This window comes from Diplotaxodon limnothrissa, linkage group LG7 (genome assembly GCF_057381915.1).
Source record: "Diplotaxodon limnothrissa isolate DT_005_m linkage group LG7, D_limnothrissa_male_GT1.1, whole genome shotgun sequence".
Classification (NCBI taxonomy): Eukaryota; Metazoa; Chordata; class Actinopteri; order Cichliformes; family Cichlidae; genus Diplotaxodon; species Diplotaxodon limnothrissa.
In genome coordinates, this window is record NC_140602.1 from 34,740,667 (window position 1) to 34,756,152 (window position 15,486).

At 42.3% G+C, this 15,486-nt stretch overlaps 3 protein-coding genes across 3 annotated transcripts; 2 read left to right on the forward strand and 1 right to left on the reverse strand.

Moving 5' to 3' along the window:
- Positions 1 to 559: 559 nt before the first annotated feature.
- Positions 560 to 5,319, forward strand: nim1kb (NIM1 serine/threonine protein kinase). The gene is made up of 3 exons (XM_085357984.1): positions 560 to 824; positions 2,569 to 2,837; positions 4,561 to 5,319. Exons 1-3 carry the CDS (start codon positions 560 to 562, stop codon positions 5,317 to 5,319), a joined length of 1,293 nt encoding a protein of 430 aa, XP_085214110.1.
- A 1,819-nt stretch (positions 5,320 to 7,138) lies between these two features.
- On the reverse strand, positions 7,139 to 7,839 carry LOC146628657 (growth arrest and DNA damage-inducible protein GADD45 gamma-like). The gene is made up of 3 exons (XM_085357985.1): positions 7,697 to 7,839; positions 7,375 to 7,582; positions 7,139 to 7,252 (listed from the first exon to the last, which is right to left on the reverse strand). Exons 1-3 carry the CDS (start codon positions 7,837 to 7,839, stop codon positions 7,139 to 7,141), a joined length of 465 nt encoding a protein of 154 aa, XP_085214111.1.
- A 4,096-nt stretch (positions 7,840 to 11,935) lies between these two features.
- Positions 11,936 to 12,579, forward strand: LOC146628658 (growth arrest and DNA damage-inducible protein GADD45 gamma-like). The gene is made up of 3 exons (XM_085357986.1): positions 11,936 to 12,036; positions 12,136 to 12,343; positions 12,466 to 12,579. The coding sequence occupies exons 1-3, from the start codon at positions 11,936 to 11,938 to the stop codon at positions 12,577 to 12,579; spliced, it is 423 nt and encodes a 140-aa protein (XP_085214112.1).
- The last annotated feature ends 2,907 nt before the right edge of the window (positions 12,580 to 15,486 follow it).

The following is a 15,486-nucleotide window of genomic DNA, read 5'->3' on the forward strand; positions in this document are numbered from 1 at the left end:
CAGAGATGCCCACACTGACTGAACACTTTACTAATCGTTGTGACGCTCCCCCTACCACGCTGCCTTGCATGTGATTTGCCATGAGTGTGTAGTCATCTGATTTAGAGGACTGAGAAGAGAGCGAGGCTATGACAACGCTGCTCTGAAGACATTTTTTAGGGTTCTGTACAGAAAAAATAACCCCCTTTTTTAATATCATTTGCAAGGGGCTCTGCAGCCATGGTTTGATGCAGAAACTTGGTAAGAAAATTTCTCATTGTAGTTATTTGTGTGTGTTACTATTTTATTGCAACCATTTCACTACTAGGCTTCTAAAACAGTATAAAACATGTATTCGTTGCAGATTTAATTAATGTTTTACTTGAGCGATTTGGTTTCAGTGAAATAAGTGTCAAAACTTAATAGTGGTTCTTTTGGGGAAATTTATAGAGAATATCAGGAATCAAGTAAAAAACAACACCTTTGTCCCTCTAGTTTACTTCTATATGCTCCTCTGTACTGTAACTTACATAAGATGGACTGTTAATGACTCCACCACTATCTTCAGCCTGCTGCAGAAATGCCTGGAGGCCAGTACCAGGTGGCGAGCGCCAGGCTCCACCACAGCCTCTACAGCCTGACGGACAGCTCTGATGCTGGGCCTGAGGATGAGGAGACAGACAACCTCACTCCCCTGGAGAAGCTCACCAGAGATATGTGCAAGGATGAGCAGACCATCAAGGAGCTGATCATAGGGCGCAGAATTGGATTCTATATGGTCCGCGGGGAGATCGGCTACGGGACATTCTCCAGGGTCAAACTGGCTTTCCACGCTCTGACGAGAGGTAGATGGATATTCTGAATCTTCAAGATAATCTTCACTTATATTTTACCTTTGCTTCCTTTGCCTCTGTCTCAGACTCAACCCTATCAAAGCAGAGCTTGAATAGAGTGTGGATATGCAAGGTTTAAACTGGTTGCAGCCCTTTGTTGACAACACTTGAAAACCTTTTTTAAAGACTACACACGTCTGATGTTTGATGGGCCTGAAACTGAGAAAAAAACACAGCTCATGCAATAATGAGCAATTTTATGCAACACAGTTTCCAAATTTAAACTCATCTATAAAGCTTCCAATGCACCAGATGCTGATTAGTTGCTCAGTTAAAAGGAGAAATTACTGAAATACAGCAGCAGAACAGCTGCAACCTGATTCCAAACCTGATGTGTTGAGTCGTTTCAGGACAGGTGGCAGAAATCTGACCTGAAAAGATCCAATTATTCACATAGCTTGAGATAGCTTCTCTTTGAATGTGTTGCAAAACAGTCCACCACAAACACATTCAACATACAGCAAAGTTAAGCTGAGGAGATTTTCACATTTGCAAAGCACAAACAGATTGTATCATTATAAATACCTTCAACATTTAAGCACAAATCCAATGACTTAAAACTGCTAATGGTGGTTGAACCACTAGAACCACAAGAACTGCTAGAGAAAACAGGTTACTGCAAAATTGCTGCCTTTCAAATGGCCAGGTCTGTGACCACTCGCAGTTAGTTGCCATCTTCAAAGCAACTTGCAATGGGAAGCAGTAAGAAGGAAGGGCAATGGGAATGAAACAATCAGTCCCCTGTCGATTGGGAATTGAATGGGGTCAAACTGACAATTACATGTAATTTTGTTTGTGATAATACAACATTTAACTGTGAAAATCTGTTGCCGTCTTCATCCACAGAAATTCATATGAATTATTTTGATTCTAGCCAGAATCTCGTAGATTTGAAACAGAAATTTAGATATTTAAACTGCTAAATGGCATAAGTGCTTGGAAAGACCTGCTTTTACATAGGAATATAACCAGAATACAACCAGCTGACAAACAGTTGAGAAAAGTCTGCTATTGCAAAGAGACATGTCGCAGCTGAGTTGCACTTATTGCCTAAGACCGACTCATATTGGTTGAAACATGTTAGCATTTTTTTATAAATTAGATGGCAGTTATTTGCAAACAGTTGCCAATCTGTCTGAGACTGATTGCCATTTGTGTTGGTCTGCAAATGTTCAAAGACAGGTTGCCTTCCACTATGCACCTGGTTAAACTTTTTCTATTCCAAGGAGTCAAGTCTGAAAAGCAGCTGATATCTGGTGGTTCATCTGGATAAATTAATTAAGAGGACCAATCAACTGCAGCTGATTATATATTATATAATATAAACATGCTGTTCTGGTGATGCCAGTCCTTTTTCATCTTATCCTGCTTTAAGCTAAACAATTTCAAACATTGGGATTTCAGGTTTACCTTCAGCAAGCTAACCCTTTATTAACTTTTTGATCATTACTTAATAATTAACACCATATGTTATAAATTTAATAAAAGAATTCTGCTCGCAGTCACTTCTTTAGTTAAAGACATTTTTTTTCCGATTCATTTAACTACTCTCTCCATGTATCTCCATGCAATGCAAAAGCACTCCGGTTTCTGTGTAAGCTTTCAGTTTCTGTTCGACTTTCAGCCTCTGATGTCATGGACACCTTCTCTGGAGTTATGTTACCATGACACGATCATTCTGTCCAATCTTTCACAGACAAAGTGGCTCTGAAGATCCTGGATAGGACGAGGCTGGATGCTGAAGCCCAGCGTCTTCTCTCCAGGGAGATCAGCAGCATGGAGGCCCTGCACCACTCAAATGTGATCCGTTTGTATGAGGTCGTGGAAACGCCGAGACGCCTCCACCTGGTGCTGGAGTATGCAGGAGGAGGAGACCTCCACAGCAGGATATGCAGCGAGGGAAAATTGTCAGACAATGCCAGCAAGATCACCTTCGCCCAGATCCTCTCTGCCATCAAACATATGGTCAGTGATGTTGAAAGCTTTCAGAGCAAGATGCTGCTTGTGTTTCCCATCATGCAGTTTAGTTATGTGCTCAGTGAAGTCACACCTTCTCACATGTGAGACACACACAAGATGTCATCTGCTTCAGATGTGTCATGGCTGCTGGCAGTCCTCTGTTTGGTTTGAAGGTGAGGGAGCTTCCTGGGTAGAGCGTGCAGGAGGCAGGACACATGACAGATGCTGGCTCACTGTGAATAAGCCAGATTATAACCTGCCCTGTTCACACAGGAACGCAAACTGGATTTTTACTGAGAAGCTGGCAGGTCAAAGATCAGCTAACAGTTAATCCCACCATGTCTGACACAGAGCTGTTATAATTTTACCCATTTTAAAAAATTATTTGAAATTTTATCTTTTCTTTTATTTGGTAAATTTCTAGTGTGAGTTTGCTTGTTTTGGTTCATTTTCATCAGCTTCACGGTTCATTTTAGTTTATCATTATGCATTTATTATATTAGGTATTTTAATAAAAACATAACCCCTCATGACATGTATGTATTGTAAGATGTTTTTGGTGTTTTTCCTGACTGGAAAAACACCAAAAACATCTTGATGTGTTTACATACATCAGCACACTAACAAAGGTTAAAAGTCAGGACATTCACCAGGGAAAAACCAGAATGACACAACAAAGACCTGATGACAAAGTCAGGGCTTAAATACACACACGAGGTGGGTAATTATAGATAAAGAACAGGGCTGGAAAAATAAAGAGAGGTGGACAGAATCAAACTAATGACATAAAGAGGAATCAAAACTAAACACACAGGAGACAAGAGACTAGCAAAATAAAACAGGAAGTAACCAAACAAAGGAACATCTGACATTGCCAGGAAACTGGAAACCATCCGGGGGATAACTGTAAAGAATGCAAAAAACTGAAAGAACTACAACAAAGAGTCTAAAGCCAGAAGCACTGGGTCAAATATCCAGGATCATGACAGTGGCATCAAGTCTGTGCTACCTTACATGAGGAAATGTACTGTTATTTTTGGCCATGAAATACTCGATGCACTTTATGCTTCAGTAAATAAAATCCTGCTTAATATTTTTATTTCAGTCTTGGTGATTTTCTTTTAGGGAAAGAATAAAACCTCTTTGGCAAGTCCCAATTTTTTTTCTCTGCAGGAAAATCCTGATGAAGACCTGATGAAGATCCAATATATATCTCATATTTATTCATAAAAGGGTTCTTTCCTTATCTTATTGTATAAGATATTATTTTAGTGACTCACACTCAACTCTTATAGTCAGGTTGCATTAGAAGAATGAAAATAGGGTCCGTTAGATGAAATCTTGGAATGGAGAATGGAGACATACATCAAAAACATGCAAAAACATGATTATAAACAAGCCTTTGTGCTGACCCAGTTATCTAAACCATTGGAGTGAATATTTTAATTTTCACTTTAGATTTTTTTCAGGGTGATTGTGGGTTTAGCTGTAACCTGGGCAGCTTAGGTGCAGGTCTGCTCAGAGCACTTTTTTGTGTTCCAAAACAATGTTAAAGTTGTGCGGTCACTGAACTGGTCACCATTAAAATTATAATTCATTACAGCCATCCAGCTGTACATCTAAATTCCCAAAAGCCTTTTAACAGATGCAACTTTAATAGTGAAAGTCTAACCTCACATTTACTTTACAGTTTGAAATTCCAACCTTCTCTTTATGTTTTGCTCTGCAGCACAGCATCAACATCATCCACCGGGACCTGAAAGCAGAGAATGTCCTGTTCACCATCGACGGCTGCGTGAAGGTGGCTGACTTTGGATTCAGCACGCAGATGTCAAACTGCAACAATGCCCTGGACACCTTCTGTGGCTCGCCGCCCTACGCAGCCCCAGAGCTCTTCAGGGATGAGTCCTACCTGGGGCCTCCGGTAGATGTTTGGGCAATGGGAGTCCTGCTTTTCTTCATGGTGACCGGCACCATGCCGTTCCGTGCCGAAACCATGGGCAAGCTGCGGCGCTGCGTCATTGAAGGCAATTACACCATCCCCCCCTGGGTGCCAGGCCCCTGTCAGAGGCTCATAAAAGGCATCTTGAAGCTGGTCCCCAGTGAACGATATGCTATCGACCAGATGCTGGGTTGTGATTGGCTCTTACCTGTGGAGTTCCCCTGGTCGTTTCTCCCTTCCGACTCAATGACCACCCTGCGGAGCCTGATGGTCTCGGAGAACACCAGCCTGGAAGAGGAAGTGGAGGAGGTCAGAAGCTCGCTGGAGAAGCTTGGCTTTACCGCAGAGCACCTGCAAAACAATCCGCTGAACGACAGCCGGAGTCCTGTCACCGGGGTCTACCGCATCCTGCTTCACCAGGCCCAGAAGAAGAAGGGCTGCGACTCTCCCCCAGTAGTCCGAGGGATGGTGAGAGACCCCAAGAGGGAGGGGCTCCGGGCCTACAGGGGCCTCAGGCACACCTCCAAGTTATGTGTGCTTTCATAATAAAGCACTGCTTTTGCACAGACTTATTTTATACCAACTTGCAACAAACAGGAACATTTTTAAATGACTTGTAGCTTTTACAGTTTTTAGCTTTTGATAAATTTGTTTCACTCCTCCTAATGCAACTCAGGTGTCAACCTGCAGCAATGCCCCAGTCACCTTCTGCACTGTTTGGAATACCCTAAATGTTAAATAAACATGGAAGTGCCTAATGAAATTAAACAAAGGTAGTAATCAATGAAGGAATGTGTGTTTTCATTCATTTATTATTACTTTTTAGCAATATTTAAACACATAAAATATTTTTTTTCTAAAGCCCAACAGACAATATAAAAGCTGTAAAAAGAGAGAGAGAATGGGACGTACATTAAATGAGAGACAACGCTTATGCCCTGTTCACGAAAGTGTAACTAAAGTAAGGAGCGGTGCCTGATGCAGATTTCATTTTAAAGGCAGAGCAGGTGGTTCTGCTGCTGCACCCAAACACAGCTGATCTCCTGTCTTTGTGCTGTGTTTACCAAAGTTTCACCAAGTGCCTGCCAGTAAATAATAGTCCCGACAGCAGCTGGCAGGATACCATAGATAGTCAGGACCCCCACCCTCTCTTCTCCCCAAAACCGGCCCAAACCAGCCAGACCTCACTCAGCACTGTACTGACTAACCCCTCCGACTCCTCCCAGCCCTGCCCTGTCCGACCCCAACCTGCAGGAAGCAGCAGATGGCGCGGCGTGGCCAGGGAAGACATCTGCGGGCTAAACAATAGGCACTCTGTTCGGACCGCTGGAGCTGACAGGCCGGGAGCCCCGCTATTGTGCTCTGCGCCATACATATGCAGATAAAGTCTGGAGGAGGAGGGCCTGAATGTGTTTGCCCCCTCCTCCCTCAGATGTCAGGCCGTATCGTCTCTCCACCCAAAGGGAGCTTAAAGCTTGTGTTAGTTTCAGCCCTCCTCCCTCTAAACACCCCGAAAAAGCACAAAAAACAGAGTTTTGCAACTGCAAGTGAAAACACAACGCAAAATTCATCTTTCAAGTTTTATTGAGTATTTTCCACTTACAGCTTCCAATAATGTTTGAAACAGCTGATAAGTTAACACCAAGTTAGTTTCCAGCATTGCCTCAAAAAGATCAAACACATTAAGTCAAATTTTATTTTCTTTTTGTTTTCACTACAGGCTACATAGTAAAATATTTATAGGATAAGCTAACAAATTCTCATGACGTTAAGTTAATTGAGCGATTTTCTAAAGTGAAACCTTTAGAATATAGACATTTTGTTGTTTTCTATATATGTTTTAGAATATTTTGTCATTGTTAAATTTCTAAAGTGAAACCTTTAGAGAATTAAGACAATTCTGGAAAGTGGGAAACATTTCCGCTGACTGCAACTGATGTCATGTTGCTCAGCGAAGAGGACATCCTTAAAAAGTCCCTTTCTAAGAAGGCCTCTCTCTCAGCACCGCTTCTTCTCCTGCTGCGCGTGCTTCAACGGGCGACATTTGCTCTGTGGAATCACAGGACGCAGAAATCGCTTCTCCTTCCTCTCCAAACCTCATCCGCACAAAGAATGAGGGTCGATGCGTCGCTCTTGTGGCATGCCCGACCTCATTCACATAAAGAATGAGAGTCATCTTGGCATGGACGGGACAAGAGGCGACGGTTCACGGGGGCCCCTCGGGCCGGCGCCGTGCTGCCTGGACGGGAATCCTCCTCAGGAGTATCCAGGGATGAGCAGAAACAGGGTCATCCTGTCCATCAGGATGAGTATTTCCAGATAAGAAGCTTTGCAGCATCTGAGCGAGTGAGGAGCAGGTCCCAGATCAGCGCTCGGGGAGGCTGATCTCAGGAACCCAGTCGTTCAGATGCCTGCTCTCCTCACAGAACAGGTGCAGCTTCTCCAGAGCGGGGTCCTCCCAAGACCCGTCAGCCGGGTTCTGATCAAACAGGAAGAGGAAAGCAGATTTAGTCGCACGTTTCTTTTCAGAAAGCACAAAAAAATAAAAACAAAAAATCAGCCTTGAAATTCTTCACAGTGCTGCTACTGAGCTCTACATACCGTGATGAGGACGCAGTGCGCATCTTCAAACTGTTCCGCCTTGTCCCCAACAATCTCCACCAGACGCTGCATGTCGCTCACTCTGACGATGCTGATGTCGTTGTCGAAGCAGAAGGACTGGATGAGGGTGAAGTGGATCTGGAGGGCGATGTCACACTCAAACTCCTCATCCATGGCCAGGACGCAGAAAGACACACTGTCCGGGTCTCTGTGGGGACATTAAAGAACAAAATCCATGAGATTCTACCCACAACTGAATAAATCAGCGTTTAAATGAGTTTACACGTAGTAAACTTTATCTTTCCAGCAGTCTCATACTTACAGGTTCATAACTTTTGCGCACTCGTAGACACCAACGGTGAGGGAGTCGTTGTCTTTGGCGGTCACCAGGACCTCCTCGAGGGCAGTGCCGGCGCACTGAGCACGCTCGGTGGGTTTCTGGATCAGGACCTCCTCAAAAGTCATGATGAAGGCTGTGAGGATATTCCGCTGTGGAAAAGCTCGAGAAAGTCTGAAGAGTAAATCCGCAGAGAGAGCAGAGTGCTTTCACAGCCGCGGTCACTCTCTTTTATACCCTGCAGCTCGTGCGGCGCAGTGAAAGCTCTGTGCCCTGATTGGCTAAAGCTGAATGGTGTATTGGTATGATAATGCTATTGTCACACTCCGGCTCGTGGCAGATTGATGGGGGTCATCGAGCCACTCACACCCCCGGCTGCACGCACGCAGCAGCTTGCCCTGCAAGCTAAAAATTGCTTAATTATATTACAGAAAGCGTTTGATTACTCTGCAGCACTTTAGTGCAACGCACTCAAAACACAGCATATGATTCAAGTTGCAGTGACACATCGTGCACCTGTCTTTTTACATGTACTCATAATAAACTACAAACTGAAGTAAAATGCGCATATAGCTACTCGGAAATCTTTGCAAAGGTTACTTATGGACACTTTTAGCCCCACAAACGTCTTTGTGAACTTTACTAAAACATTTTTTGAACTCAGACAAACTTCTAATGTCTTTTCCTTCATTTTATACTTTTCTGATAGAATCTAAGTAGCAGAATGGCGAAAGTGTGAAGCTCCCCTCCTCCCTCTCAGCAGCAGAGAAAGGGCAGGTGGATGATGCCATCTGTGGAGTACAGGCTGGCCATAAAACTGCCCCATTGTAAGCACAGAAGCTCCTCTATTGTCACGGTCTTCTATACAAATGCAAATCATCAGCGCGTGCCAGAACGCAGTGCGTGCTGCACAATCTGCAGTGCTGGCCCACGCGAACCACGTGGCCATCAGCTGGCCCCCAAATCCTTCCTTCCTCGGGTTTTATTTATTTACTCTGGGGAGTTCAGGAGCCACGCGAGTTACGCAGAAATAGCTTTAAAAGTTATTTTCCTTGGAATTTGGCCCATAGTTCCACTAAATGCTTTCATTTGCGATTTAAGTGGTCCCGACAAACTTTTACGCAGGACTCCATTTCACCTGCTCCACGCGTTAGGCACTTTCAATGTAACATATTGTCATTATTTGGTAATTTTTAGTATCCAGTTCAAGTAACCTGACCTGTGTCTGGTTTTATTATTATCCACAACTTCTTTTCACTCCGAAACTTTTACGCACGATCCTGCCTCATTCGGTTCACTTCTAGTGCCGTTTCTCTTCTCTTATTTGGTGCCATTTCATCTGCATAATAATCCAAAACACATCTTGCATCAGGTCAGACCTGTTGCCATTGCTGCGTAAATTGCGCAGGGGGTTGGAGGTGCAGACACAGGTCGGTGGTGATTGATTCAGCACTATTGTTCTATGGAAGGCACAGTGGCAGATGGAGAACTGTCGCTATGAGGGGACCCCCTCCTCCAAGCCCCCCTTCTCCAAGCCCCCATTCTCGTTCTCCTAAACCTAGGTCATCTTCGACCCCAGGGCTTTTTTTTTTTTTTGTCTTTTGTCGACATGTCTCAACATTCGCAAGTCTGTTGTCTGAGTTTTGATTAAGTTAGAATACCAAAGATGAGACTTCACAGTCTAAACTTGCAAAATGTAAAAGGCTATCTCCCCAAACAAGTAGAGGCAAATAAAAATCACTCTCAGTTTGAGCTGTAATCAGACGAGAATGCCCCAAGTGTTTCGTTTAACAACAAAATGCTTATCTTTGCATTATTGCAAACAGGGTCATTTATTTGTTTTTACTTCAGTCCTCATCTGCGCGTCATCTGGCCCAAAGTTTGATTTGGATCTAGCTGATACAAAATAAAACACACATCTACTTTTAGGAAGGATAAGCTCTTATCACCACGGGCCAGGCGCGTGCAAATCGATACCAACCCATTGTTGGTGAAGCACATCTGCCAGATGGTGGACTCTCCGGCAGTGCGCGACAGGTGTTGGTGTTCAAAGCTCTTTACTGGTGACCTGCGGCGACTCAACAGAGCCCACCCTCTGCGTTATAAAGGGAAATGTCCAAAGGTGGCAGATAATTCAGAGGTTTGCAGAAATGTGTTTTTAGTGTTTGCAGAGATGACTTGAGCTCTGTGAATAAAAACAAAATATTTGTATATATTTTTGCACTGATAAAATACGTTTTTGAGTTAGAGAGCGATACACATTACATAACAATCATATTTAGCGTAGATCCACGCAGTCTGTCTACAATTCTGCGTTTTAAACACAACTTACAAAAATAATCTTTGCAGGAGTAGAACATGTGTCTATTACGCCCAGCAGGTGCTGCGTGACTTCTTTTGTTCACCCTCACTTTACCTTCCCCCTGGGACAGATGGTATCTGCCGGTTACTATGGAGAGTGATGCAGAGTAGAGAGATAAAGCACGCAGGCATCTCCAGATGCCACGCGCCAGTCTTTACACATGCAAAGCAGCGGCCCGTGCCATTTCTTAATCTACAACAAACAGTTCATGCTGTGAAGCTGGTCACGACGTCTAAAAGTCTGCCTGACAGTCAGTACAGTTAGAAGGGTGGATAGATCTGATTATTTTGACATCAAACATTGCTGAATACCCTGCATTGATGCTGTTTTTAAGAAAGTTTCTGCTTATTCTTCCAGAAAATTTTCTACGACGTCTTAAAAGGGCCCTGTCCGACGGTGTTCCAATAGCTGTTCTGACCACAGCATTAATAACAATTTGGACATTTCTCGCCTATTTACAAATATACATTGTGCATATTTCATAAATTTTTATATCTTTGCATTTTTACACCAGCTGCGGTTTCAGTTAGGAATAAAATATTTAGCTTTTAAAAAACTTCAAAAAGTGGTGAAAGCATGAAAATATCTTACAAGTCTCGAATAGATTTACTGAAGCATTTGTGTACACAAGACTTTATCTGACTAGCTTATTAAATCAAACTTTTATTTATACAGAAAAATATAATGTCATCATTTGAAAACAAACCAGTTCAACATCTAATGCTCTGGCTTCAGATTTTAAAAATCCATCTTTAGATCGATTTTTAACAGCAGACCAAACCAATCAGCCACTGCCACCCATTCATTTCCACAAAAGGTTAAACTAAAACAGCAAGTCTTTCTCTGTGATTTCAGCTCATTTTAATAATCTTTATAAGCTTGCTTAGATCTGATCTGAAGTTAACTTTGACATGATGAATGGTGTTAGGATTCTAACCTTGCAGGAAAGCTTTATTCAGAGCCCAAACTCTGTGGATGAATGGAGTAATACATTTTAAATGGCAAATATGAAATGATATGGATGACATAACTGGATCAAAAGGATGTAGACTTCTTATTGTTTTCACTGGAGCTTTTTATTGCACTGATCCAGGCAGACATCAATTCGCACAAAACAGCAACAGTTACATGGAGAACCTCAAGAATGCAAGAATGCAGGAGTTTTGACCAAAGTTACTACTAATGCTCTGTTACTCTTGATGTAATCGAAGATCACTCCAAGTTTTATTAAAACTAGCTGATTGCACAAGAAAGAGCAAGTTTGAAACAGATAGATTTGAAAAGTCTGAAATGAACCTGACAAACACTTTGTTGATGTTCGGTGAGATGCCACAAACACCGGTAAATTTAACTCCATGCAAATGAATGCAAATGACTGGGTGCATTAAAACAAGCCCCCCTAAAGCACAATATTATGATTTGGAAAGCGTGCAGTTGCATTGAGAAATACTTTAGATTTAAATATCCTTTGGCTTCATCGTTTAAGCATTTCAGTGGCGTTATCAGTCGCTTCTTAATCTTGCAAAACTTTGAGGACTTTCACAATAGTAGTCTGGTCTTGCTGTGTGGTTTCATTATTCTTGTAAGCTGAAATAAGCACTTAAAGGTCAGGCTTTCTACATTTGATCCTTTCAAATGAAGCTGCCCCCAACTTTCTAAGACTTTTCTATGGGCACGCGTGCCTGAGGGTGGGATGGGGGCTGCTGGCCTCTTGTTACCATTGTGCTGCAATCAGCCAATGAAAGAGTCAGCACGTGCTGGGTCTGCAGTATAAATGTTGGCAATCTCCTGGAAGCAGCACAAACAGCCTTTTCTGGACTTTCTGATACTGCTTCAGCTGAACTGTGAGATACAAACTAACCATGCAGTCTCCTGGAAAATCTCTGAAGGAAGCTCTGCTGTGTGCTCAGAGCGAGGAGCGACTCACTGTTGGAGTCTATGAGAGCGCCAAAATTATGACTGAGTAAGTAAACTTCATGTGACCTTAGCATCTTCTCTTAAGATTAGGGTTAATAAACACTGAACAGCAGCGCTTAACAGGATGATTTTTGTTTGCCTACAGAGACCCGGACAGTGTGTCTTTCTGCGTCCTGGCCATGGATGAGGAGTTTGAGTGTGACATCGCCCTCCAGATCCACTTCACCCTCATCCAGTCCTTCTGCTTCGACAACGACATCAGCATCGTCAGAGTGAGCGACATGCAGCGTCTGGTGGAGATTGTTGGGGACAAGGCGGAACAGTTTGAAGATGCGCACTGCGTCCTCATCACGGTATGTAGAGCTCAGTAGCAGCACTGTGAAGAATTTCAAGGCTGATTTTTTATTTTTATTTTTTTGTGCTTTCTGAAAAGAAACGTGCGACTAAATCTGCTTTCCTCTTCCTGTTTGATCAGAACCCGGCTGACGGGTCTTGGGAGGACCCCGCTCTGGAGAAGCTGCACCTGTTCTGTGAGGAGAGCAGGCATCTGAACGACTGGGTTCCTGAGATCAGCCTCCCCGAGCGCTGATCTGGGACCTGCTCCTCACTCGCTCAGATGCTGCAAAGCTTCTTATCTGGAAATACTCATCCTGATGGACAGGATGACCCTGTTTCTGCTCATCCCTGGATGCTCCTGAGGAGGATTCCCGTCCAGGCAGCACGGCGCCGGCCCGAGGGGCCCCCGTGAACCGTCGCCTCTTGTCCCGTCCATGCCAAGATGACTCTCATTCTTTATGTGAATGAGGTCGGGCATGCCACAAGAGCGACGCATCGACCCTCATTCTTTGTGCGGATGAGGTTTGGAGAGGAAGGAGAAGCGATTTCTGCGTCCTGTGGTTCCACAGAGCAAATGTCGCACGTTGAAGCACGCGCAGCAGGAGAAGAAGCGGTGCTGAGAGAGAGGCCTTCTTAGAAAGGGACTTTTTAAGGATGTCCTCTTCGCTGAGCAACATGACATCAGTTGCAGTCAGCGGAAATGTTTCCCACTTTCCAGAATTGTCTTAATTCTCTAAAGGTTTCACTTTAGAAATTTAACAATGACAAAAAAAAAAAAGATTCAGAAAAAAATCATCTAAGGTTTTCACTTTGGATATTTAATACTGAATTTAAAAAAAGGTTTAAATAAAAAAAAAGATCTGACTTTAAATCTTGAAGTGTGAAACAAAAACTCTTTCAATTTAACTTCATGAAAAACGAAACTATTTGTGAATTCTTGCATATTTTTTCACATGAAAAGTTACAAATAAAACATTTGAAAATTCTACTTTGCTTATTCACTATTCTTTAATTTTTTGTCTCAGTTGTCTGAAGTAGAAACACAGTAACACTTGGATTTTTTTTCCCGTGGCAACATTTTGAGCTCCTTTTAGGGAGTTTTACTTTTACTGGAATCACTCAGCAAGGTCTGCAGCTCCTGAGTGAAATGGGAATAAAGTTAAGAAAACCAAGTATATAACAATGTAATTGCACAGCTCAGATTATTGTTATCGGACTCATTTCTTTATAGCAGTAAAGGATTAGGAGGGGTTACGAGATGGATAAAAAACAATAAAGTGTGAAAAATAGATGCATAATGGTAAACCTCTAAAAAGTTTCATAGTCAGATGAAAAACAGCTAAGACCAATCCATTTACTTCTCTAGAGGAGGTGAGGTGATTTTAACGTTACCTGGCATGGCCAGAGATTTAAATCTGCTGTTTTCATTCCTTCTACAGTAATGATTACAGATCAAATTAAGTTTGTCTCTGTGAGCCTGCAGCTTCTCCTGTACTTCAAATGCCAAAATATGTTTTTTCTTTTAGTGTGAAATTCCTACGACCGCTGCTATCAGGTGACCCTCTAATCTCAAAAATTGATTTAAAAAGTATTTTTTGTATATATTGTTTATCACGCTTTTTCAAGTTGGTACATTAAAAACCTAGTGGATTAGCTATTAGCAGCTTGTGTTTTAATACTATAGCCAGAGAGGCCGACTTTGACCTATGAAGGAAAACTTTCAGTTTGTGATATTCAAGTTTGTTTTGCTTCCTGTTAAATTATTACAAAGTCCTGTTGATGATGAACCTAAACTCGAGTTAAATGTGACCAAATAATGAGTGCAGTCTATAGACGGGCAAATAACATCTGCATCTATCTCAAAAACTGATGACTTTGACAATATAAACATATTTGACACCTTTAACTTAGTTATATATCCCCCTTTTCAACAGAAGTGAACTATTTTTTAAAAGACTTCACAGACAGAGGTGGAGTGGTAAATTGTTCCAGAGCCTTGGCGCCACAGACCAAAAGGCTCTGTTTGCCTTAAAGGCTTCAGTCTTCTACAAAGGACAACAAACAGATTTTGAGCTTTTGAATGAAGACACTGAGCAGCACTGTGTCTAATGTGTCTAACAAGAAGTTGAGATAAATAGTCTGAATCATTTTCATGTACATAAGTGTGCTGGATGCAGTTTTAAAACATACTCTTAAATCAACCCGGAGCGAGTGTAAAGAGAATAAAGTCGGGGTAATATGCAAATTTGTAAAACTCGGTTCAGACTGGAGGCCTCAGATGACTCTGTGTTAGAGTTTGTATTGTTGATTGTCATTTATGCTTAGAAACATTTACTCACACACCCACACACACACACACACACACACACACACACACACACACACACACACACAGGCAAGGTACTCTTTGTTTGTATGTAGACGTCATATGTTAATGAACCTATGCATATTCATGTAACCTCAATAAAAGGACAGTGGTACGGGAGAACGGACGAGAGCAACTGGGGCCAAGCAAGGAACGGCGTTTGTCCGGTTCTCTCCCGTGCACGAGTAACATGAAGAAGCTTGCCTATTTGTGTCTTGCTTTGCGGTGTAATTATATTGTCTTCAACGTTCCAGCGAATAGGTTTATGCTACAAACCTATCACTCTGCTTCTCTGTTGTCTTTAAGCAAGGACCCGTCCCATCCTGGCAACAAACTGTTCCAACTTCTGCAATCTGGTAGAAGGTTCCGCATCTTCCGGGCAAGGACAGAGAGACTCAAGAGGAGCTTCTATCCCCAAGCCATCCGTGCCCTAAACACACACACCCGCCCTCTCACATCATCTATAATTGACTGAGACAGGACTCTTCCAGACACTAAACCAAGGCACAATGTACATTTCAATTCCTTTAATTTTAAATATGTTTATATTGTCTATCCTGTAAAATATATATATATATATATATATATATATATATATATATATATATATATATATATATATATATAATGTTTTTCCTCTACTATTTTTTTGCACATGTCGAGGAGCGTGTCAGGCTACATTTCACTGTGTGTTATACTTGTATAACTATGCATGTGACAAATAAAGAACCTTGAACCTTGAACCTTGAGCAAGATGATGAAAATGTGTTTTTCACGTCATTTTCACACATACAC